Here is a 25,395-nt window from a genome sequence, read left to right on the forward strand (position 1 = left end):
TTAATTTCCATCCCAGAAATCTATAAAAGCCAACTGTAGAGCTTGGCTTCCCTGCACCACACACACAGTCACACACAAACCGCAACAACCCCCATATGAATATCTAGCTAATGCTTTAAATTCCTCATTAAATCCGTCTGTGGAGCAGAGCTATGAAATGTTTACCACAAAACTTCCAAGAGCTTTTAATTCCAACAAGTTAGGGAGCAAATCACGAGAAAAGCAACTTAAGGCCACCGTGTGAAAGGTTACAGTGTTTCACTGACACACTTATATCCAGAATCTCCATTTTCATTCTGCTCTATCTGCTTTAACTGCAAGCATTAATTTCTTAGATGGGACCCATCATTTGGTGCAGACAGCGGTTCAAAGAGAATGTTTCTTCTATGACGAAACGTCTAGCGGAGGCTTAGCTTAGTCATTGTTTAACAGGGGTGGTCCTGCAAAGGATAGAACAGTGCGCCTTACAGTATGAATGAACACAACAAAATTAAATAAAGCGGATGTGGTTGCAGGAAATGAAAACATAAACGTCATTGATTGCTACAGGAACCATATACATTACACATACATTCGTTTATCCCACTTTCTTTGTCAAAAGGAAGATTTTATCCCACAAAAAGCCTTAATATTTTTGACCAAACCTTTGTTCAAAACCAATTAATAGCCCATATTTGACAAAATGTCAATATGTTTTCAGACATTTAAGTTTCTTTACTAAATACACTAATATCAAATTAAAATAATGTATCAAACCTATTGTTGTAACACTTCAATATAGCTGGTGAATCCCAGTTTTCCTGATCATCCCTGAGAAACTTCTGCAACCTAACTAAACTGCATGCTCTACAAAGTACAGCTGATTAGGTTAATGTCATATAAAGTCTAAAAATTGGCAGTATTTTTAAATGCAGAACAAGGGTGGGAAGAGGAACTGTCTCTGGAACTCCTAGAGTAACCCCATTGATCACTAAGATGGTGCAGCAGTGTTCCCTGTAGAGAGGAGGAACATGCCAAAGTCACCAATGCTAATGCACCAACCAGGTCTTAAGAGAAGGTTTTTTTTAGTCTACAAGAACCATCTGGTTTGAACTCTTAAAGTAATGTCTGGAGAAATACACTACATAACACTCCTCCAATCAAACTTCCCCACAGGACAATAGACATTAAGACTAAGCCTTAAAGGAATAGTACACCCAAAACATGATTAGCCTTCATTTTCTACTCACCCCCATGCTGAACAACACCCTGGAGTACTTTTTTGATATCTCAAATGCATCTGGAGATCTGGGAGGCTTCTTGCTGTCTGCTGACATTCAAATAATGGAGGTCTATGGTGCCTGAGACAGAAAGGTCCATAAAAGTCCATAAAAAACGTGTCAATATTCCTCCATACTGGTCGTCCAATGTATTCCAAGTGTCCTGAGTGGGTAGCATCCAGAATTTACTCGAAACGAAGTCATTTAGAATGTTTTTAGAGCATAAACAGTAGTGTATAGGATTTCCTGAAAGCGCGCACATGCGCGATCACGACGCTACGGAAGCCGGCAGACCAAACCAGATGAAAGTGCGCATTCAGCATCTGCTCTTCCAATAATGCAAGCGTAGAAGAAGAAATGTGCCGTTTACCTGTGCAAAGAAAGAAACAACGAAAGAAAAATGTCTGAGGACTTCAGTGTTGAGGAAGAGCATGAGTTCTTTGCCGAGCTGAATGCGCTGGTTTGGTCTGCCGGCTTCCGTAGCGTCGTGATCGCGCATGTGCGTGCTTTCAGGAAATCCTATACACTACTGTTTATGCTCTAAAAACATTCTAAATGACTTTGTTTCGAGTAAATTCTGGATGCTACCCACTCAGGACACTTGGAATACATTGGACGAGCAGTATGGAGGAATATTGAAACGTTTTTTGTGGACTTTTATGGACCTTTCTGCCTCGGGCGCTGGGCACCTCCATTATTTGAATGTCAGCAGACAGCAAGAAGCCTCCCAGATCTCCAGATGCATTTGAGATATCAAAAAAGTACTCCAGAGTGTTGTTCAGCATGGGGGTGAGTAGAAAATGAAGGCTAATCATGTTTTGGGTGTACTATTCCTTTAACTTAAGCATGCTAATGGACTGAAGCATACAGCCAGGAAAGAGTAGCTTTAAGAAGAATATGTGACTGTCCCTGAGTGGACTGAAATATGGTTAAACATCTCTGGAAAGACCAAACATAGCTGATTCCCTAACCTAACTGGGCCTGATGGGATATACAGAGGAAAATCATGAACAAAATCCCAAAACAGGTGTGTCAAGTTAGTAGAGACACACCCAAAAAGACCTTTGTGGCTCTAAATGTTTTTGAAACACTGGAAATATTTGCCAATTAAACAATTGCACATCTTTTGGGATTTTGCTTTACCCTGTTATGTTTCTTTCTTAACAAAATATTGTTAGATAGCAAAATTAGTCTCGTCTGATGCTGTACTCCAGCCTCACAGTGGGGCATTTTAAATTGACAATACCGAAAGCAGGTTCAGCTTAACTGAACATGAAAGTACAATGCTTGTATGGAAAGACTGAGTGGTTCAATTTACTACCGGTTGCATGTATGGATGATGTCTGTATAACCTTTTCTTCTCTTAACCCCCCATCCACAATGACTCAACTGGAGCAGAATAATTCTTAATAATTGCTTCTCATATATAAGCAGCAAAACAAAATTACATATGATCCCCAACAAGGAAACTTAGGATTTCAAGGATATAGATTTTCTCACTGGTTTTCTGACTTGACTCACGCATCTATTGTTTAAAATCATCGTCCTGCACAAACAAATAGTACATTAGGGCAAGGGAACCAATGCTGAAGGAGCCAAACAATGTATTTATTGCATGTATGTTGGATAGTCTTATGAAAGCTCTCTATATTGAATTCTGCTTCAGTCAAGTTTTATTTACAAGCATTGCTCAAAGAATCTAAAAATCCTTATCTTGTGCTCAGACCAAACACATTTTGACCATCAAGAGCATTTAGTTCACATGCAAAGTTGATGGTGGACATGCCACAATGGGCTTTAAGACGTCTCACGATGGGTTGTGATGCTTAAAACGTGTGAGGGAAGCAATATTCTTAACACTCTCATTCTAATCCACCCAAACCAGACGTCATTAGACGTTGGTTTTTGGGCTAAATCTGGTCGGTCCTGATTTAGTCCTGAAATAGTTGTTGAAAATTGGGCTACCGGTCTTACTTTGTCCCACTTTATTCCAATAACGAAAACATGTTGAGTCTTTTAAAGGTCTTTTCAACCAATTTTTGCTTGGCAGGACAGCAAAACACGGTGCAAATGGTTAGGAGTGAAAGGGAAATTATGAGACAACTATATCAATAAGTGTTAAAACTCTTACCTGTTCCCTCTTTGTTCCCGTTTGGATGTGTACGTAGCTCCTCTGATTTGTAGAAGTCAATGCTGGCATACGTATTGAGGCTTGAACTACTGCTCCCACCAGCTGCTGCCCCCATTACCCCAATCGTGGAGCCTGAACCAAGAACAGAGAAGTGTCGAGATTGGGGCTGCCCTCCTGTGGCAGCTTCCAGGCCAGCATTTGGACTCTCTTTGTTAACCAAGTCCAAGTCTATGTAGTTAAGACCTTGCTCTGTGGATGATGTCTGATTGCTTGTAGGAAGTGACTGCTGTGCAGGAAGTGGAAGTTGAGTAGGAGCATCTGTGACGGCACCGTTCCCCCACAGCATGCTCTCAAAACCAAGGCGGCGTGCAACAGCCTGGGTATGCTCTGGGAAGAGGGAGGCAGTTGAAGAAGAAGTAGAGGCAGACGTGGATAGGGAGGGTGTTGCCACAAAGGTTTCTGAGCAGTGCCGCCTACGTCCTTGGGGGTCAGCACGGATTACCTTAGCACCCTGATCTGGGTTCAGTCCTGTTTTGCCTAAGGTAAAGTCTAGACCCCGAGAGAGCATTGAAACTGAAGAATCGGCTCTTGTGGGAGAGGGGACCTGGGGGGACATACTAGGTGATGATCGAGGGGCAGTGTTGTTTTTCAAGCTGAAGGCCATCTCTGTGTAGTCCCCACAAGATGTAGGAAACTCTGACTCACTCACTGAGGGAGCACTTTCCCTGCTTTTCCTAGGAGGCTGTTCAGGCACTACAACAGCCGCTTCACATAAACTAGCAGCAGTGTCCTTGCAGGTTTTAGGGGCATGGGCAAGGGCTGGAGGTGTGGGAGGGGTGTGGAAAGGAGGGAAAATTAACTGGGTATTGGAATGGGGCGAAGGGGATGGTGAAGGCCCGAGATCCATATTTACATACTCCGAGGGAGTGGGTGGAGAGACTGGGGCTGAGGGACTACGAGACAGTAAGACAGTGTTTTCTGAAGATGAAGCTAGTCTGTTTTGAGGATGCTGGTTAGTTGAGCCATGATTCATCAATGATCCATGTCTAAGTGCTCTGCCTCGCCCACTGGCAACTCCCTTATATTCAATGCTTACATACTCCCCAGGGCTCTTAGGTTCAGGGGGTAGAGGATTCTCACGGACTCTTGGAAGAGTGTTAGCCTTAGAAACGTCTACAAACAGACTTACTGGTCTACTTCTAAAGTGATTACCTTGTTTTGTCATCCCACCAGAACCCCGTCTCTGAGAAATCTTGCTCCCCTCTTTGGACTGAGACCCACATGTCACTTTACCGGTCGCCTGATTAGTCCTATCATCGCTCTCACCAAGACTCTCACTGCTAGCTGAGCTGGAGGAGTATGAGGACGAAGAGAGTGATTGATGCTGCCCAACACCTGGACTGCCAGTTGGCTGCTCTTGATGCCCACCTAAGTTTCTACCGCCCCCCACTCCCCTGCTACAGCTGCCATTGGGACGTCGACCTCGTCCAGGCCCATCATCAAAAAGCCCAGAAGTGGGGTTATGCTTGTACGACCTGGGAAGGGAGTAGTAAGAATAGACCATTTTTGGGGGCTGCTGTTGCAAACTGGTCTCCAAATGGCAAGTGTGTTCATTGGGTGGGGGACTGCCGTTTACAGAAGGCACACTGATTGGAGACATATTCATGTAGTCGCTACCAGCCCTGCTGTCAGCACTGCCAACCCATGTGCCTTCAGAGAGATTTCCACGCTGGTCAGGGGAGCAGCTGCTGTTGGGTGACATTATCATATAGCCATCAGCCACTGGCAGGGGACGAATCTGCTGTGGGGGTGACACGCTGTTGTTGGGGGTCATGGCCATATAGTCATCAGCAGGCTTGGAATCTGATTCTGGAACAGAGACGGTCATTGTTTGACATGAGGAAACAGGAGGCTGAGTGACACCTGGTAACATGGACATATACCCATTATCAACCCCAGCAACTGCTCCTGGACCAATGTCACTTTTTAGCTCTCCGGCTACATCCAAGTACCCTCCTCCCCCTACAGAAGAACCCATGGTTGATTCCCTTTGAGTAGAGGAACAGGTTGATGTGAAGGACTCCCGACTGGTGCTCCTTGACATAATAGCATAATCAGCTGAATCTTCATCTGCAGGTTCTTCAGCTCTGCGCTGATGTGGAGCCAGTCTTTCCAGGGCCATAGGAGGCAGGGAGGCACGCTTGCTCAGAAGCCTTCTTTCAGCCTCACATTCACGGCTAGATGAACGTCGTAGCACCCGCCTAGTCTGGGGAAGTGAGCCATTAGTTGGTGTTCCTGGCACAGGCTGAGAGCTGGATGTAATGTTGCTTTGACTATTGTTGCTTACACCAACGCTGCTCCCACTACATTGGCCCATCATGATGTAGTTTGCTCCGTCCTCGCCAAGGGATTGGCTGCCAGTGCTGCTGACAGAGCTTCCTGGTAGGCTCTGAGAGGGAAGAGCTGTGTGGTCCCCAGGACTGGAACCATACTCATCAGACGAGCCATAATCACTTGGTGAGCATGAGACTGAGGTATGATGTGAGGGTACACGAGTATAAGCGCCAGACCCTGCAGCAGCACCGGCAAATGGGATGCCTCCAAACTCAGATCCGTGCCCAGAGCTGGATGAGAGACTAGGGGCTGGTGATGGGGCCGGGGTCGAGATGGAGCGCATCAACCCAAAAGGAGTTTTAGCAGCTGTTGTTGGGACTGAGCGGGCAGACTTTGACCTGAGGATTGGGGTCGTAGAGCAGGAGCCGTTGTTAGAAGGACTTGAGTTTACACCATGGAGTGGAGTGGAACTTGTTATCCCGTCCTCACTTTTTCCCCCATCACTGGCGGTGCGTGACCTTGGGAAGCTGTGTCGAGGTGTGGGGGAGGCACTTGAACTGCCTACTCCCACTCCAACAGTGGCACTTAAGGAGGGCTCAGTTCGGGGACGGCGGAGGAAGCCCACCTGGCTGGGAGGAGGGTTGGGGTGGTGCCGACGCGAAGGAACACTGATGGGGTTGGAAGCTGTGGCACCTCCTCCAGGACCAGAATTCGACTGCGACTTACTGCGCTGGCGGAACTCCTCGCTCAGGGCTTTCATGGCCTCCAGCAAGGTTTCATGCATGTTCTGGGCCACCACAGAATCATCCACCTAGGACATAACATATACACTCAAGTCAAATCCTTACAGATGCAGATATCTTATAATTTTAATACAATTAAATTCTTTTATTTTATTTATATATTAAGAACCAAATCATAAAAAATATTCTCTCCAGCTATATTACAAAGCAAGCAAACACAAACCTTATTTGGCTGAATTTTATATTTGATTCAAATTATCCCAATAAAGCACAATCATGTAGTGAGCCTGAGATCTTTACAATCCAGTTAAATTTTAATCAGTTTCACAAAGCCAAAGATAAAATCTAGTTTTGTAAAAAAGTTAATCCAATATATTTAAGAAAGCCTATTTTAATGCATTGAATTTCTGACTTTGCAGCAACCCCTCATCCTGAGAAAGCGTCTCAACATTAAATCAACTTTTTTTAGAGCAATGAAGATTTAAACTTTATTGTCATTGCACTGTCACAAGTACAAAGCAATGAAATGAACTTGCTCAGGGACCCAGAGTGGCAGTCCGTGGGAGTGGGGCTTGAGCTCAGAACCTCTGGAACCCAAGCGCAATACCCTAACCACTAGGCCACAACTCCCCTTTTAAATAGTTAGTGTAAGCAGAATAAGATAATGATTAGAGTAGCTGATGCAATTAATGAAATTCACATTTTGTTTTAATTGTTTTTTAGAGTAAGCTGATTTTTTTATAAACATTATTTTTGAGTGCGAGGAGAGATTCCAAGCCACCGCAGTCAGGAGATACTTCCATGTGTTTAATTGTGTGTATGCTGCTTACATTACTTATTGGTCAGCTCTTTTTTGCTTCAATGTCTGCTTCACTGTGTAATTACCCGTCTGTTTAAAGCTCCAAAGGACAGAAGTGGTCGAAAGTAGTTCTTTAAGTTGGGTATTATAACGAGGGAGTCGTGACACTGTAAGGTTTCAGAAAGGGCTTCGTGTATTGTTCCCGACTGGAGACAACACCCAGTAGTAAATGAGGTTAAGGCAAGAAAGATAAAGCTACACATTTTTTTTTTATTGCTAAGTTTACTACAAGGTCAGAAAGTTTGTCACTCTGCTATAGATTACCTTAAAAGCATATTTAGTCAAATGCAAGTCTTACATTAAGACTCACATTTGCCATAATAAACAGGTTCCTCTGTTTGAATGTGCAAACTTTGTTAAACCACCCCGATTTAAATATTACTTGAAAAAAATAAATAAATAAAGTTATATGCACATTTAGACAGTAATTTAAATATTACTTGGAAATGCGACAGTATCAACCATTAGTTAATATAAAATGTCCAGTCGGTGATTTTATGATTATAGTTGCACCATCAGCTGAATTGGGACTTTTACTCTTGAGATGGCTCTTTGCACATATAATTCATACTTGTGCAATTAGCGTTAATATGCAAAAAAGAATAAATGAATGGAATTGTTTAAATGTGGCAACATTTTTCATCTTTTATCCATATTTATTAACTTTGTTGTTTAAGTCCAATAAATTTAAGATTATGATTGAGTCAATAAATCTGGATTAAGATTATGTGAAGCAATTTCTACCTGGGTTTAAAGAAAACTGGAAAGGTGTGGCTTTGGTGGAAACATGATTTTTAAATCCTATCAACACCTCACCATTCAATCTGAACCACAAGGAAAGTAAAAACAGAACAACTGTCTTAATTGAAAGCTTTTAACAACACAGGTTGACCCTTTCGGGGTAATGGAAATTCTCTGAATCTGTGATTCTTAATCTCAAAAGCAGTGTACAATACAGCTTTACTTCTCTTTCCTGCATTGTTTAAAAGCCATGGGAGGTCAAATTTTGTTGTGCTCCAAAATATTCTTATGAATAGTATGAATATATGTATTAATGCATTAAACTCACAGTCTTAAATAAAGACGATAATATAATTGTTCTTTTAAAGGAAAGTTTTTTAAATTTCTCCTGAGTCATAAAAAGTTTAAATAAAAAAGCCAATAGATTAGACAAAAAAGTTTGACTCTCCTTTCACTAGTTGTTTGGAGATTTGCAACTGGTTAATGTTGGAAGCTAACGCACACAACTCCAAATTGCATGCCTACCTGCATCCAAAACTCGCCGGGACCCGTCACAGCCGAGCGGCCCACCTCGACAAAGAAAAAGTTTTCTGAATGTCCGCAGCGCCTGACATTCATCAGCTGGAGCACCACAGCGGCTGCGTCGGAGTTCAGCTTCACGAAGTTGACCGTCTTGTCAGTTAGGCAAAGCCGATAGATGCCCACCAGGTTCTTGGCTTGACCTAAGCCTTTAGGCCACACCTTTACCTGCCAGACTTCTTTGAACGCCGGCCCTGGATTAGGCGCTCCATAGTCCCCTGCAGTCGAGCTGTCACTGGGATTTTTACCTTTAAAGACAAAGCACAGACATTAAAGGGTTATAGGAGTAAAAAAAAAATGAAACACAGCGAAGACCAAAAATCAAAGAATATGTTCTTTAATTCATTTTATAACTTACCAAATACAACCACTATCTGTTGGCAGAAGGCTATAAGCTCTGATAAATAATGCTGTTTTAATGCTGAGTTTATTTTAAATGTGATCTCAAAACAAAACCAGCATGTACCAGCTTGTACCTGCAGGCCTCATATCTGAGGTCCCAAGTCAGGCATCTCAGCACCCTGACACCCACAGCCAGTATGGAAAAATCAAACAGTCGACAACCGAAGTGCTACAGAAAAACGCTGACTGTGAGAGAAAAGTGCCAATTATGGAGAGTAAAACAGGAACTTCAGCAAACTATGATGGAAAATGCCTCTTATAAAATCTTTAAAAGTAAAGCAAACAATACAAAATGATGATACGCCTCAAATAAAAGCTTCTCTTTAAAGCCCAGTTTCCAGCTATGCGAATGACTGGGCTAACACATGTAGAAGTATAGAGAATCCCCACTCTGTCCTTAGCTGGCTTTGCTCAGACTGTTTATTTAACAAAAGCTGGGGATTTTTTCTTAACATTTTGTTTTATTATTTACACGCATATTTTCTGCCTACAGTCACTGTACAGGTCAGATTTCAGAGGTTTAGCGTGTGCTTTTTATCCTCAGGAAGTGCCTTCTCTCCCTCATGCCATGGGACTCGTTTTGATTAGGTTTATGTTTAAGCTGTTTTACATCAACCTACAAAAGCAAACAAGAATTTAAGTTAAAAAAATAATTTAAAAAAGCCTCAATTTTGGGCAAATTGGGCTCCCTAAAAAAAAAAAAATCTCTAAAGAAGACTGCTATCCTTCAGGGTGCCACATTTCTTGATATGATGTTATGTTCCTGGACTGAATATGTCTGAGCATGATGTTCTTTCTGCAGCGCAGGATAAATCAATGTCACAACCGCATGAGAAAAACCTCCAGAGAAACCTGCGTTCTTCGAGAAAAGAGGTTGTTCAATGTTTATTGGTGTTGAATACTTGTCTTACTAGCCTACCATAACTGGCATGAAAGCGCTGATGGGAAAAGTGTTTTCCTTACAGCTTAATGGGTTGTGATTTTAATTTTAAACAGTCGTAGTGTAAAGAAAGTATACCTTTTTGTGCTTATTAACACCCAACTATCAGTAGTTTTCTTTGGTTATATCTGTCTAGAGGAGGTTCAGGTCTGCTTAGCCGAGCATCTGTCCTCCTTCAGATCATTGCTGTTTGTGGATGTTCTTCTTCTTCTTCATCTTCTATGGTCCTACCATAATAGTTAACTCTAGTCTAGGTCTAGACTTTGACTAGACCATTGTACCTTGATTCTTATTATTTGGTTTTCTAGAAGCATCTCTTCTTTGGTCTCACCTGTCCAAATGGCATTGTTTCAGAACCAGATGGAAACTTTACAAATACTAGTCGTGTTTGAGAAAAGACTTTGATCCTGGTAACCCCAACCTTGGTTTCCTTCCAACCCTTGTGACATGAGGCCCATTTACATTACACTCTGAAAACCGATTTTTGCTGAGCTTGGTTCAGTTAACCGCGTCAAACTTTGTTAATTACGACCATTTATACACCCCGCTAGGACAGTTCCTCGCCCCCTAGTGACAACCTATGCTACTACTGCTCTCTTGAGGTAAACAAGAAACCAACGTGGCGGTGCCTGTAAAATTCAGGAAGTTTACAGAGAGTCAGGCAAAGAAGGCAGCCTTTGGTGAATTTACTTGAATTTACTTACTTTTGGTAAAGCCGGGCATACACTGTGCGATTTTTTCAATCGTTGCACGCAGCTACAACTCACACTGTACGACGAAACCGCAGAGTTTCATCATACAGTGTGAGTTCACAGCTCTCGATGTATGTGCAGCATGACGCTCTGGTGAGATCTAACTGCTCTCACTGTACGTCTAAAAACCATGTCTGACTCAGCTCCGCAGTGAGATGCCGTTGCTCTGACTCGTCTATCCAGAAGCCAAACAAAGACGGGAAATCTGAAGCTCACTAGAGTGAAACGTGCTGGCTTGGCAATTTGTGCAATTTTGTGTTGGAAGCCCTAAAAAGGAAATGGCGACAACGTTTTTGGACAAAGACATGGCTGAGCAAACGTGGCTACTATGGTCTGTCAATTTACAGACAGAACTCCATTTCAGTTAGGGCTGGGCGATATAGAAAAAAAGCTTATCGATAAAAAAAAATGCATATTGATCGATATCGATAATTATTGAAAACATTTGAAACCATATTTTATGTGCAGCTCTGCCTGGACTTTTTATGATATTGCTAAATGATTTAATTTTAATAAAGAACACAAACACAGACTTCCAATTAAATCTTTATTTAACCAACTTTTTTAACCATAACAGAATTGTTTTAAAGAAAAATAACTTAAAAGACCTGGGTTATTAAATACTGACAAAGAATAAACTAAAAAGACCCGAAAAGTGACCAAAATAAACATAACAAATAAATAAATTAACCCCCCCAGAAACAACCCCCCCCCCCGGCCGCCGCCGCCATTCTTCTAAGCTGAACCTGGTTCAGCTTAGTTTCCTGCTTTAACCTGAGTTATTACTTTGAAGTTGCTGGCCACTCAGCATTTTTCTCTCAATTGTTAGAACTACGTTGGAAACTGCCCAGAACTGAATATTGTAGCGAATGTATTAGTTCAGTCATAGGACTTAACAGAAGTAAGTGTAATGTTACGTGTGGCCGCTAGAGGGCAGTTGGATCCTTGGTTATTAATATTGGCTGTCTGTATCCTGAGTTCAGTTGTTTGATAAGCTGCATAGAAGACGCCACTTGGCCCCGACGAGAAGACAATTCCTCGTTGGAGCTAGGCGTCATTGCAGCCTGTTGTAATCATCCAACCAGCCATTAAATGGTAAACTTCATCCAGCATTCCTGTCGTGTCATTCCCACGCAACGGAGACTGTGAGTAAACTATATGCATTCAAGAGGGAAGCTGAAGCTAATCAGATCTCACATGAAAACTAGCAAAGATAGCTAACTTCATCCGAAGACGTGACGCATATAAACAAGAGGTAAAAGACACGACACTGGTGTCAGAAGTGCAAGTTACCGTCATCATTCAAGCAAAGTGGACCGAAATATTAGTGTGCTTTGGGAGTTTGCACTTAATACTTTCATTCTGCCGAACTTTTGGACTGTATCAGAGTATTATTCTTTGCCGAATCATCAGAGATATCCAGTCACTCGACGGTGCTCTGTTTCCATTCCCCCGTGCGAGAGGAGGATGCGGCGGTGCTGCAAAGGGAAAAAGTGCCCGACGTAGATGTTAAGGACAACCGAAAAGTAGCATAACAGCGACGTGCGAATGATTTCTGAACTGTTTATTGCACATTGCCTTGGACATTAGCCCTGCTAATAACATCCACTATACTGACTTGCTTGAAGTGCCAAAGTACAGGATTGCATTCAAAACACTTCGTTCATCTTAAAAAAAAAAAATAAATAAATAAAAAATAAAATAAAAAAAAATAAAAAAATAAATAAATAAAAATAAATAATAATAATAAAAGATAAGAAAAAAAAAATAACTAAAAAAAAAAAAAAAAAAGATATATATATATATTAAAAAAAAAAAAAAAAAAAAAAAAAAAAAAAACCCTGAAAGAAGGAAATCCTGTCATGATGTCTGAAGACCAAGCAAGTGGAGATAGTGCGACTGCGGCCACAATAACATCGTCAGACCCACCGTCATGGGTAAAAATCTTGTTAGAGCAGCAAGCCCACATGCAATGCACGCAAATGCAACAAATGCAACAAATGCAACAAACGCAAATGCAACAGATGCAACACATGCAACAAACCTTGGCTGGGTTGACCACACATCTCCATTCCAACAGGGGCCCATCTCCACAGCTTACAGCGCCTGCAGTGGGAGTGTCAACTGTGAATTCAGATCAAGTGACCCGAAGTCGCACATCTCATGCCACCCAAGATGGCTTTGCTCGCCCCAGCCTGCAGGAACATTCAATTTCACACTCAGCTGTAGTATCCCAAGCCACACTTATGTCTGCTCCACGTGCTGCTGACGGTGTAACAAACCAATTTGCTGCTGAACTGGATGTAATTCAACAGCGGTCCCAGAGCACAGGCCCCCCTTGGCTGCTGTCTGATTCAGGCGCTGTGGACAGGGCCAGAGGCATGGAAAGGGAGAGAGGACGACAGCGTTTCATAGCTGCCACCTCTCGGACTCATGGTTCCAGTCACATACAATCTGACGTTCCTCCAACTGCCCCATATGATGGGCCTAGACCAAAAATGGCGACGTATGATGGAAAAGAGGACTGGGAGCCATTCTTGTTGCCATTCGAAAGACTAGCTCGCAAATATTCATGGACTGGTGCTGAAAGGGTCGACAAGCTGCATGAATGTCTTCGCGGCGCTGCCATGCGCTATGTATGTTCCCTTCCAGAACACATCAGAGAAGACTACACTCTGCTTAAAGAACACCTAACTCAACGCTTTGGTCATCAAGATCCCCCAACAACGGTTCGCAGAAAACTTGGAGAATTACGCCAGTCAAAAGAGTCATCTGCGGAGTTTGCAGAGGAGGTGAGACGTTTAGTAACCTTTGCCTACCCTGGTGTAGATATGTCCCTGCAAGATCAATTGGCTGCAGATGCTTTTCTAAAGGGGTTGAAAGATCAAAAGCTAGCCTATGAAGTGATGAATAAAGATCCATGCACGCTGGCAGACGCCCAAAAGCTAGTGGAAGCACATGAACACAACTACAAGGCTACAGTGGGGCGGGAAGTGGACCTGAAGGGTAGAACAAGACGCGTGTCTTGGGCTGATGACAATGACGAGATGGCGCATGTTTCTCGCCATTCTCGCCAACATTGACAATCAGTCGTGCCACCAACCGAGGGCCTAGTCTTCACATTACACTGAAGGTGAACAACACTCCAGTCCAAGCTGTAGTGGACACAGGGGCTGAGGCAACTGTCCTCTCTGAAGGGCTTTACAAGCAACTGTATGGGCGTGACCCACCACATCTAAAAAAGGCAGTTCTTCACAATGCCGAGTCCAACAGTGAGATGACAGCCATGAGTGGAGTGCAAGTGGTTTTCCAAATAGGAACCCACAGTTTTGACTGGGATGTCTATGTGGCCCCAATCCATGATTGTCTTCTGCTCGGTCTTGACTTCCTCAGAGCTGCAAATGTCACAATCGAAGCTACTGGCCGGGTTTTTATCGCAGGGGAGCCCATTCCCGCTAAGATTGTGGGCGGGGAGGGGCCAGACTACTCAGTTGCCCGTGTACTGCTGGAAAGAGATACAACACTGCCACCAGTGTGAATGTGTGGTATGGGGAGAGGTGGAGTACCCAAGGCCAGGCGTCCCTGCTGTGTTGGAGCCAACTAGCATTACAGAGAATGTGTCCTCAGGAAGTGCAGTCACAAACATGGATGCTCGTGTGCCTGTGCGCTTGTGCAACCTTTCCTCAGATAAGGCTGCTTTGCGTAAAGGGGCATGCCTCGGAATCCTGATTGAGGCCTTCTCAGATGACTCCACTTTACAGTCTGAACTGGACATTGAATGCAACTCAGACAATGACCCCAAAAGTGCACCAAAGATCGGCAGGGTCGTCACTGCTAAAGCCACTGACCTACCTGAACATGTGCAAACTCTATACACGGCATCTGGAGAGACGCTTAGCGAGGAGCAGCAAGAGAAACTGATTGTTCTACTGCTTAACTACCAGTCCCTGTTTGCTGTATCTGACACAGACCTTGGCTACTTCTCTGCCGTCTCACACCAGATAGACACTGGTACAGCCAGACCAGTCCGTCAACCAGCAAGGCGAACACCCTTGGGCTTTCAAAATGAAGAGGAAACCCACCTTCAGTTTATGCTGGATGCAGGAGTAATAACCCCCTCGTCATCTGGATGGGCATCGCCTGTGGTTCTAGTGCGCAAAAAAGACGGAGGTGTACGCTGGTGTGTCGACTATCGGCATCTGAACAGCTTGACAACAAAGGATGCATTTCCTCTGCCAAAGATTGAAGAGTGCTTAGATGTGCTGGGTGGGGCGACAGTCTTTTCCACTCTTGACCTACAAAGTGGATACTGGCAGATTGCTGTAGACGAAAGAGACCGTGGAAAGACAGCGTTCATCACGAAGTATGGACTATACGAGTATACCCGGATGCCCTTCGGTTTGTGTAACGCCCCTGGGACATTTCAGAGGGCAATGGAGTTTGCCCTTCGTGGTCTTCAGTGGGACACACTACTGATTTACCTGGATGACATAATAATTCTAGGGAAAGACGTCGAGGAGAGCCTGGATCGCCTGACCGAAGTCTTTGGAAGACTGCAGAGCTTTGGGCTGAAACTTAAACCGTCAAAATGCCAACTCCTAAAGGAAGAAGTCCTGTTCTTGGGACACGTCGTTAGTGGTGAAGGCATACGACCGAATTCAGCACTTGTGAAGGATGTACAGGACTGGCCCTACCCCACAGGCAGGCAAGAACTCCAAGCCTTCCTAGGGCTGTGTAACTATTACAGAAAGTTTGTTCCATCCTTTGCTGAACTAGCGAGCCCATTAACGTACCTCTTGAAGAAGGAAGTCCAATTTGAATGGGGGGAGGAACAAAGAGAAGCCTTCCTGCACTTGAAGGAAAAGCTCACCTCCTCTCCAATACTGGCTTACCCTACCAGTGAAGGGAAATTCATACTGGACACAGATGCATCTAATCACAGCATTGGAGCTGTACTGTCTCAAAATCAGTGGGGTGAAGAGAGAGTCATTTCGTATGCAAGCAATCACCTGACCTCGATACAGCAGAGATACTGTGTAACCCCGAAGAGAGTTACTGGCTGTGATTAAATTCACCCGGCAGTTCCGGCATTACCTTCTGGGGAGAAGATTCCTCTTACGCACAGACCACAACAGTCTGGTATGGCTCTTCAGGTTCAAGAATCCCCAAGGCCAATTAGCAAGATGGTTGGAAGAAATGAGCCAGTACGACTTTGAGATTGAGCATAGAGAAGGAAGGAGAGATCTAAATGCTGATGGCATGTCACGCAAAGATGGTGACGGAAGTGAAAGCTGTGACTGCTATGAGGCAGGGCAAGATGTGGCTTCTCTGCCATGCCATGGCTGTGCACACTGCCAACGACTCGACCAACAATGGGCCAAGTTCACTGAGGATGTGGATGATGTGGTTCCCCTTGCAGTCAGGCGTCTAACCACAAATGAAGATGAGGGAAATCGAACAAAAGAACAACCAAAAGATCCAGTGACAGAAGGGACAGGCACGCCTGCTACAAACTGGCTTCAGCCGGTTACCCAAGAAGAATGGGCACTTGAGCAGCGCAAAGACCCTGTTTTATCCAAGCTGCATCAGTGGATTGAAAAAGGAGAACTGCCCACACGAGATGAGGTGTCCCTTGAAAGTCCTGCTGCTAGGAAGTACTGGCTGTGCTGGCCCCAGATCGAGCTGCACCATGGAGTTCTGGTCTATCGTTGGGAGAGGGCGGATGGAGGACAACCACGTCACTTGCTGTTAGTACCAACCTCAATGCAGATGGAATTAATCAGGGCCTGCCATGATCCACCTCATGGGGGCCACCTGGGGATTGATAAAACTCTACAACGCCTGAAGCAGAGCTACCACTGGTATGCGATGGGAGGTGATGTGCAGCTCTTTGTACAGAAATGCCAGAACTGTACCACACGCAAGACTGCTGGGCCAACAACAAAAGCAGCACTGCAGTCGTACCAGACCGGAGCCCCCCTTGACCGCCTACAGTTGGACATACTGGGTCCCTTTCCAGTATCTACAGCAGGCAATAAGTACATTCTGGTCATCATAGACCAGTTCACGCGATGGGTGGAAGCTTATGGGGTACCCGATCAAGGAGCAGAAACCACAGCTAGAAGACTTGTGTATGACTTCATATCACGTTTTGGTTGCCCCCTGGAACTCCATAGCGACCAGGGTCGCAATTTTGAAAGCACTCTGTTTAAGACAGTGTGTCAGCTGCTTCAAATCACCAAAACTAGAACTACGCCATACCACCCGGCATCAAATGGCCAAGTTGAAAGATTCAATAGAACCCTCCTGCAGATGGTGCGCTGCTATGTGGACCAGAACCAAAAGAACTGGGACGAGCATCTTCCCTTGCTTACGGCAGCATATCGTAGCACCAAGAATGCCAGCACAGGATGCAGCCCAAACAGACTCATGCTGGGCAGGGAGGTCCACCAACCACATGACATCTGGTCAGGTGCAGCAGAGTTCAGACGGGACAGGTGTGCGGTTCCGGAGTTCCTGAGTGAGCTGGAGCAGGGCTTGAAGGAGGCACAAGAAACTGCTAGAGAACACCTAAAAGCCGCCCAGGAACGCCAAAAACGAACCTATGTTATTAGGGCCAAAGGAAAACCATATGCTGTTCGAGATCTAGTCTTTGTAAAGGACAGTACCAAGAGAAAGGGATTCAGTCCAAAGCTGCAACCGCCGTGGAAAGGCCCTAGCATCATTGCCTCCTGCCTGGGCCCAGTGCTGTACGAAGTGATAGGGAAGCGAGACAGAAAGATCCTGCATCATGACCGTTTGAAGCCCTACACATCTGATGTGATACCTGGATGGACGCGACGGAGACGGCACGAGATTCTCCAGAGAGACCAGCCCCCTCCCAGCATCGAATCGCATGGAGCACCCGGCGGTCAGCCAGAGGATTCTTCAAGCTGCGCGGACGAGGAGTCAACGCAACAAGAACCTGGAGGACGCGGGCGTCAAAGAACTGCACGACGGCGCCGTCAGGCTCGTAAGACGGCTTGCCCACCTCTAGAGGAGACGGTGCCACGGGACCAGGATGACAGCCCTGCAATGCCCCTGCAGCCTCCTACCACGTCCAGAGGTCGCGAAGTCCGCCCCCCTGTCTGGTACAAAGCATGAATGGACTCTCATCGATAAAGTCAGTAGTTCATTTTTTGACTTTGAGCATACCTAGTTCACTTTTGGGACTCTAACTTATAATTATTGTCTTCCTTTTGATTTAAGTAATCAATTGATTTAAGTGTTTCAAAATGTGTTCAGGTTTAACTTTTTGGACGTTAAAGTAATTCTTAGTTGAAATGCATTTAGTCTATACTTACCCTGAAATATGTACTGAAGGGACTCAGTATTCTTGGAGGGGGGCTGTGTAGCGAATGTATTAGTTCAGTCATAGGACTTAACAGAAGTAAGTGTAATGTTACGTGTGGCCGCTAGAGGGCAGTTGGATCCTTGGTTATTAATATTGGCTGTCTGTATCCTGAGTTCAGTTGTTTGATAAGCTGCATAGAAGACGCCACTTGGCCCCGACGAGAAGACAATTCCTCGTTGGAGCTAGGCGTCATTGCAGCCTGTTGTAATCATCCAACCAGCCATTAAATGGTAAACTTCATCCAGCATTCCTGTCGTGTCATTCCCACGCAACGGAGACTGTGAGTAAACTATATGCATTCAAGAGGGAAGCTGAAGCTAATCAGATCTCACATGAAAACTAGCAAAGATAGCTAACTTCATCCGAAGACGTGACGCATATAAACAAGAGGTAAAAGACACGTAAATATATATATATTTTCCCCAAATTCCCGAAGATTCCTCAGAGGCGATGCATAGCCGCGTCGGGGCCTACACAGCTTGTACTCCTGCGGGTGTGAGCGGCTGAGATGATAAAAAAAAAAAAGTTGGTTGTGTTATCAGAGTTCGTTTTCACTGGTTCCCGACACATTTTACAGATGACTGTGGTTTGTTTTTTGTCCGACTTGCCATGACCGAAATACTGCCAAACTTTGGAACAATTTCCTCCGCCTCTCCTTGCTGCATCTTCATGTGCTCTATGTTGTGGTTTGAGAGGGCGGCGCTTGGTGACGGCGTGCCTGGGTCTGCGATTGTGATTGGTTGGGAGGAAGTAGTGACTAGCATAAACCTACATGATAGGCTACAATGAGACGGAAGAAAAACTCTCTTTTTTTCTATTGCGCCACACGTCAATCGATCGATATATATCGTTATTGAATTATCGCCAGCCCTAATTTCACTCATTTCACCCTCGCCATGTTGCTGTGTTTACATCTGAGAGGAAGAAGAAAAAGAAGAATCCTTGTTTGCGCATCCCCACTGAGTGATTTGCCCACGACAGTCGGGTCCTGAGCTCACGATTCCTGATCGGGAGGTGGTCGTGGGAGGCTGATCGCCCCTCGTAACCCCCTGTACACTACATGACTCACGAAGTACAATCAGGCTGAAAGTCGGCCCGATCGAAAAAAATCGCTTGGAAAATCGCTCGGTGATGGAAATCGCACAGTTTATCCCCAGCTTTAGTGGATACCACAAACGAAAGTCTAATCAGGGCTTAAAGATACAGGAAACAACAACAGACATTGAGGTTCATCACACTGCTAAGCAGAATCATTATAGGAAATTGTGTGGAAAGGTAGGGAAGCTAGTATTTCTATGAATGTCTATAATTTCATGATTACGGAGGCTGACTGTAAGGAGAAGATGCGGTCTGCTCATGCGCTCTTTGTTATCTGAGAACTGAGCCTCAACTGAACCATTATGTGACCTACTGATGAACTAGTATCAGTTTAGCGCGGTTCGGTTGTGTCTGGCGTTGTCTGGTTCAGTTGTGCGTTCCATTTACACTCAACAGTTATGTCGCTTACCGTGCTCAGACCGATCTCAGCACGGTTTCAAAAGGGTAGTATAAATGGGATATAGAGTCTAAGAACTACCGGTAAGTAGAGTCTGACATGGATGGGCATCTTTCTTTAAGCTCTTAAAAGTTCTCAAATTCTCTTTTTGATTAATAAAACAGTAGCAGTCCTCTTTGAGGCGATTTCACCATAAATTGCATTTCCATGCTGGTTAAACTAAAGAGAAAGGGTTGTTCTTTATACTTGTTGAAAGAAAGTTTTCTCAAAGGAAGAGTTGGTATTTCTCCAAGTACTGCACATTCTGGCCCCTAGATTAATTTCATATAAACTCCCACTCCTGTCCATATTAACAAATATGACATTTACCACTTACTTACTGTAGCTTATTGGACTTTAGATTGCTTCTCTAGGATCACAGCTGATACTTTCTAAACTTTGGCATAATATAAAAACGCCACTATGCTCTACAGCAGCAAACTTCTGCAGCAAAAAGTACCTGATTAATCCTACTATCGAAGGTTTTTTTTTTACATTTTGTTTCTGTTTTTTGCCTTTTGGCCCATTTTAATTTTTTTTGTCACTGCTTTTTGTACTTTTGTAGACATGAGATTAGATTAAACTGGTTTGGAAACTGCTAGAAAATAGAACTGGAGGAGGATGTACTTAAACTCTGGAGTAATAATTTAAACTAATCAGACAGCGGGGATTGCAAAATCATGCTTCTGTGTCTGGGTGCGTGTGCCTCTGCTTTCCTCCTGCAATGACAACCATATGCAGACTAGAAGCCCTGCTTACACAGTGGTTTGCGGGCTTCTGTTGTGACAAACATTTTCCAAAAATCCCAATCTCAAAAAAAAACAAAAAATAATAATAGTGACAGATCTGAGATGTCTAACTGCATCCTCTTTCCATTGCTCACCCCAAAAAAGAAGGGTGAACACAGAACTTAGAGAAGGCTGAGAATAGATGTTTTGTTGAAAGCAAGAGAGGCTGCGGGTTGGTAGCTACTGTATGTGTGTGTGCGTGTAGACACTCCAACCTCCTGCATCGGATGACTCACTCAAGGCCAAGCATTGCTGTTTCATGTGCTGCATCTTGCTCCGTTTCGGAACGAAGAGGCAATCAGATTACCGTTTAGTGAGGACTAAAGAAATAAGGGATCCTATGAGATTTCAAAGAGATGTTTGAAGAACAAGAGGCTGCAGCAGCTGCTGCTCTAGAAAACATTAAACATCTGAAAAGGTTTTGTTTAGCCATGTGCTTTCTGAGATTGTGAGGTAATTTTGCTTTACCGTTGAAAAAACGTATCTTTTGCAGTCGGTGGAGTCCATCCAGAGTTCTGTCTCTTGCAAATTTTAAAAGCAGTGAAGAAATTTAAAGAGGTCTTTCTAGACTCTTGCAGAAACTGATGCACCTCTGCCAAACATCACAGCCCTTTGCTCATGCTTACATAACGCTGGTATTGCTCCAACACAGAGCCACATGAATTATAGATTGCCCCCCCGTAGCTTTCCTCTGGGGCTTTTTTAAAATGTATTTTTACACAGTTCTATTTGCTCCTGAACCAGCAGAAGTCAGTAGAGATACCAGTCCATTTGAATTTTGCATTCAGGTTATCAGCAGGTCGACTTCCGTTCAGCACGACACCACCCCTATAAAACATAATGAGCCCTCAGAAACCAGAACAGCCCTCAGCCCGGAGATCAGGTTGAAGGAAGATGCCGGAAGCGTGTAGAAAACTAAACACATCCACAGGTTAATGGTTTTGCTGGTTGCAAAAAAAAAATTTAGGCAACCTTCATGTAACCTTGAGGACGTGTTCAAAACAAATTTGAAATCTAATTTCCCTTATTTTCAGTAAGGTACAAACAACCCAGAGTGGGTCTATTTACACACCAGCTGTCAGCCGCTATTACAGCATGAATTTTTGGACATATGTGCAGCCTGCATGCCTCATCTGTCTGGGGCAGCAACACTGGTGTCTATTCATGGCCATTTCTATGTCATACTTGAGCTGAGTCCTTTCAGATCCTGAGATTGAGAGGCGATGATCTCCACTGGTTTCTCCAACTCTAGGGAGGTATTGAGGGGGGGTCAGAGGAGTGAAACTAATTTTAAAGGTGATCAAAATAATATTACTAAACATAACCAGGGTTTATACCTGGGCTAAAACAATTAATCGGATTAATTGATTATTGAGATAATTGGTTAATCCTTAAACTTAGAGCAGTAAAAATATCAAATATGTAAAAAAATATATATAAATATTTTGCATTTAAGATAAAAATACATTTCCGTCTGTCCGTATGCTCTACCCAGAACTCCTCAAGTGGAATCGTTTTGGTTCCCCTGGTTTCATTTTGTAAAAAAAAATCTTCTTTTAAGGAACCTTTTGCTGTTCAATTATTGACCGAAAAAATTATCAACAGATTAATCAATTTGCAAAATAATCAATCAATCAATCTTTATTCCAGACACAAAAAGGTCCATAGAGAAAAAGAAAAAAAAAAGGTTAACAATATATATATGTACGGTAAAAAAAAAATAATCTTAGGCTACGTTCACACTGCAGCCTGAAGTGACCCAAATCTGATTTATTTGCCCATATGCGACCTGGATCTGATCTTTTTCATGTCAGTCTGAACAACACAGATCCGATTTTTTCCAATGCAAACCAGGCCACTTGTCTATGTGGTCCTGAATCTGATACGAATCTGATCATTCCAAATGTGACCCGAGTCTGAACGGCCAGGTCGCATTCATCCGACCTGAACGCCATTAATACCCGACAAATGTCACTATTCTGCGTCTTGCTATGAAGAAGCGACAAGAAAAACAACCATGGCAGATGATGATGCGGAGAGCAGTATTTCTGTTTAACCATATTGAAATGATTGAGTTTTTATGGTTGGAAAAGATCGCTAGATGCGCTCCGGCGCTACCATCCATGTTTACTTCCATAAACACAGAGCACGCTGGCCTGTGACATCATTGCGCCCTGTACTGCGCATACGGGACACTTGTGTTGTATGACTGCAGTTCACACAGGAGATCACATACAAGTCGCATATATTTGGAAATATGAACCGCGACGCAAAAAATAAATAAATTCGGATTTCACAAAAAAATCGGAATTGAGCATCATTGCCTGCAGTGTGAACGTAGCCTTAGTTGCAGTCCTAGTTTATATAGAAATTAGTAACTCCAATTTAATGCTTTGTAATGCTCTGAAATAATTTCTATGCCATCGACAAATACCCATGACAAGAGAAATACTATATATATATAAAAAATATATAGATGTATTTTAAAGTGCCTTGAGAAGAATTTAGGACATAGCACTACAAATGAAATGGAACTAAAATGGAAATATTTGAAAACAGTGGATACAAAAACACATGCTACAAAAAAGAAATGAAATGTCAAATGCTACCGAACATAGTACATATGGTACAAATGATAAATTTATTTAGAAAAGAGGATTATCGCAAGTGTCTCATTTCGCTTTCGATTCAAGTTCTGACTCAAACATTTTTCAGCTCCCTACATTTGTTCCTGTATCTCTTTCTGGGCATTTTAGCCATAATTGTGCAAGATTTATATTCCACAGGTGGAAGATTTGGCTATTTCTGAATATGGAACAATTCGGACACACCTTCCTTAGAAGCGTGTGAGTGGTGTTGCACGACTGTGTTTAGACACCAGAGCACCTCCGCATGCAGTGTTGCATTGCATCCAAATATTGTTCGAAGACAGTCTGATTTTAGACGTTAGTGGCGGTAGTGTTCGCTGCAGCTGGTGCTGGGCTGTACTACATTGATCACAGAAACGTAACTTGACAACGTTAGCTGCTGTCTGCCCCTTGCAGCTGATCTATGTCTGTCCAACTGCATGTGAGATCGTAAAGCATTGACACCCACTGTGGAAAAATCCTACTTCATCTTTACTGTTGACAGGCTGCAGCCATGTCCTGGATTCATCATTTTCCAGCCACTTTTGTTGAAATTAGCATTTTTCCCCCCATTCTCTAGCCTTCTTTTTTCTCTCTTTTATATCTGATATAACATATCTGTCGAAACTCTTTTCATAAAACATATTTTTTGGAAAAAAGTCTATTTTAATGCTACTGATAATCACATTTAATGAATTTTAATGCCATTCAAGGCCTTAATAAAAAAAAAAAGATTGATTTAATGACTTTTAATGACCTGCAGAAACCCTAATAACTTCCATGGGGTTATCCCTCCAAACATCCATCTACAACGTTTCACTAAATAAATGTTTATACTTCAAAGTTTGTATTGTCATGAGAAAAAAAAAAGGTTAATCAAGAATCCAAATGTTAATAGTCCAACGATTCCTCTGAAGATTGAAGGCAGACGTAAGGGAAAAATGATCAACTGTTGATGCAGATTTGGACCTCTTCCTTTGAATCTCAGTAGATGGTTTAGCTCTGGCAGAGTGTGTCCTCTTCTGGTCGGCTTTAAGTCATTAGAGAGATGAATGGGACTGTTAAAGGGGTATTAAGGGTGCTGTATTTACCCCTGAGGCTGCCAGGGGCCTGCTGAGTCACTGTCAACATGTCTCAGAGTTACACCACAATTACTGTTGAGGTTATCACGCAACTTCTCAGAAAGTTGGTCTCCTGAAGCCACTTGACAGGATCCAGGATTTAAAAGTCCTTTTTTTTCCTAACCGCCTTTGCACCATTATCTTAAAGTTTTGCATATCCGCAAAAGAACAAATTCTGATTTCTTGTGTTTATAGGAACATTTCTTTTCCGTTGGTTAATGCTGCCTGTAAATGAAGGAAAACTACTTTGGCATTCACTGGGCTCCGTTTCATGTTTCTGACCTCACTGCTCGAACACGCAGTGCTGTGCTATAAGACCACAGAAAAAAAAAAGCACTGAAATATCGTAGGCCTCAAACGTCGCTCTTTATCCCCCATCTAAGCTACTGTTCCCCCAATAAGACACTCTGCAGAGCCAGAGACTGGTGCAAACCGTGAGAGGAGAGTGAGCTTTCCAGGCAGTGAAATGAGTTTAATCTCTGGCTGCCATGTGTGCCGGATCATTTAACGGTTCTCTTTAAAACTCATCCACTTCCATGGTTTTTATCCATCTCCAGCCTCGGTAATCCCCCTCCTGATCTGAGCCAAAACTTCAGCACACAGCTCTTCCTCAACATCAGCAGCTGCCTTTCTGGGATCTTACATGTGGTTTGTGTTAGTTTTGTACTGCAAAAAAGTGACGTAAACGAGGTGAGGTTTGCCATTCCCACAGCCCCAAATCAAAGGTAAAGGCTGGTTTGGTGAGTTTATAAAAGTTATACTTTGCCCCACTTTAGATATCCAAAAAATAATACTTGATGACAGATGGAAGGAGGAAAGTACTGGAACAAAACAATTAAGAAGCAGCAGGAGGCTTGCTGATGCTTTCTATTCAATTTAACTGATCTGGAGGTTTTTTTTTTTTATTCCCCCACCAAGATAAATAACCACAGATTTTAGTTTCCTGATGTTAAATAGGAGATAGCGACACAACCAAGAGGAAAGACTGCTGCAAATGAAATTATTATGTTCGAGTCTTAGTTGGTCTAATCTAGGGGTGTAAATCACACCCATCATGGCGATTCGATTCAGTGTCGTTTTTCTGACCCAATTATTCGATTATTTTCGTGTGTGCCAGCGAGAAGAGGGTAGTGGCTAAAGGAAGCGAGGTAGGAGGGCAAAATAGGTTTAGCACCACCGCAGCACGGGAGTC

At 43.4% G+C, this 25,395-nt stretch overlaps 1 protein-coding gene across 1 annotated transcript in view; it reads right to left on the minus strand.

Annotated features, from left to right (window-relative positions):
• Positions 1-3,352: 3,352 nt before the first annotated feature.
• Positions 3,353-25,395, minus strand: part of si:ch73-335l21.1 (insulin receptor substrate 1-B) — a 32,943-nt gene continuing 10,900 nt past the window's right edge. The window contains exons 2-3 of the mRNA XM_038284910.1: positions 8,593-8,894; positions 3,353-6,535 (exon numbers count right to left, since the gene is read on the minus strand). Of these exons, the coding sequence (XP_038140838.1) occupies positions 3,368-6,535; positions 8,593-8,894 (3,470 nt within the window). The 3' untranslated portion in view covers positions 3,353-3,367. The remainder of the gene's footprint in view (positions 6,536-8,592; positions 8,895-25,395) is intronic.

The sequence above is a fragment of the Cyprinodon tularosa genome, unplaced genomic scaffold (genome assembly GCF_016077235.1).
Source record: "Cyprinodon tularosa strain WSP-4 unplaced genomic scaffold, ASM1607723v1 ctg204, whole genome shotgun sequence".
Lineage (NCBI taxonomy): Eukaryota > Metazoa > Chordata > Actinopteri > Cyprinodontiformes > Cyprinodontidae > Cyprinodon > Cyprinodon tularosa.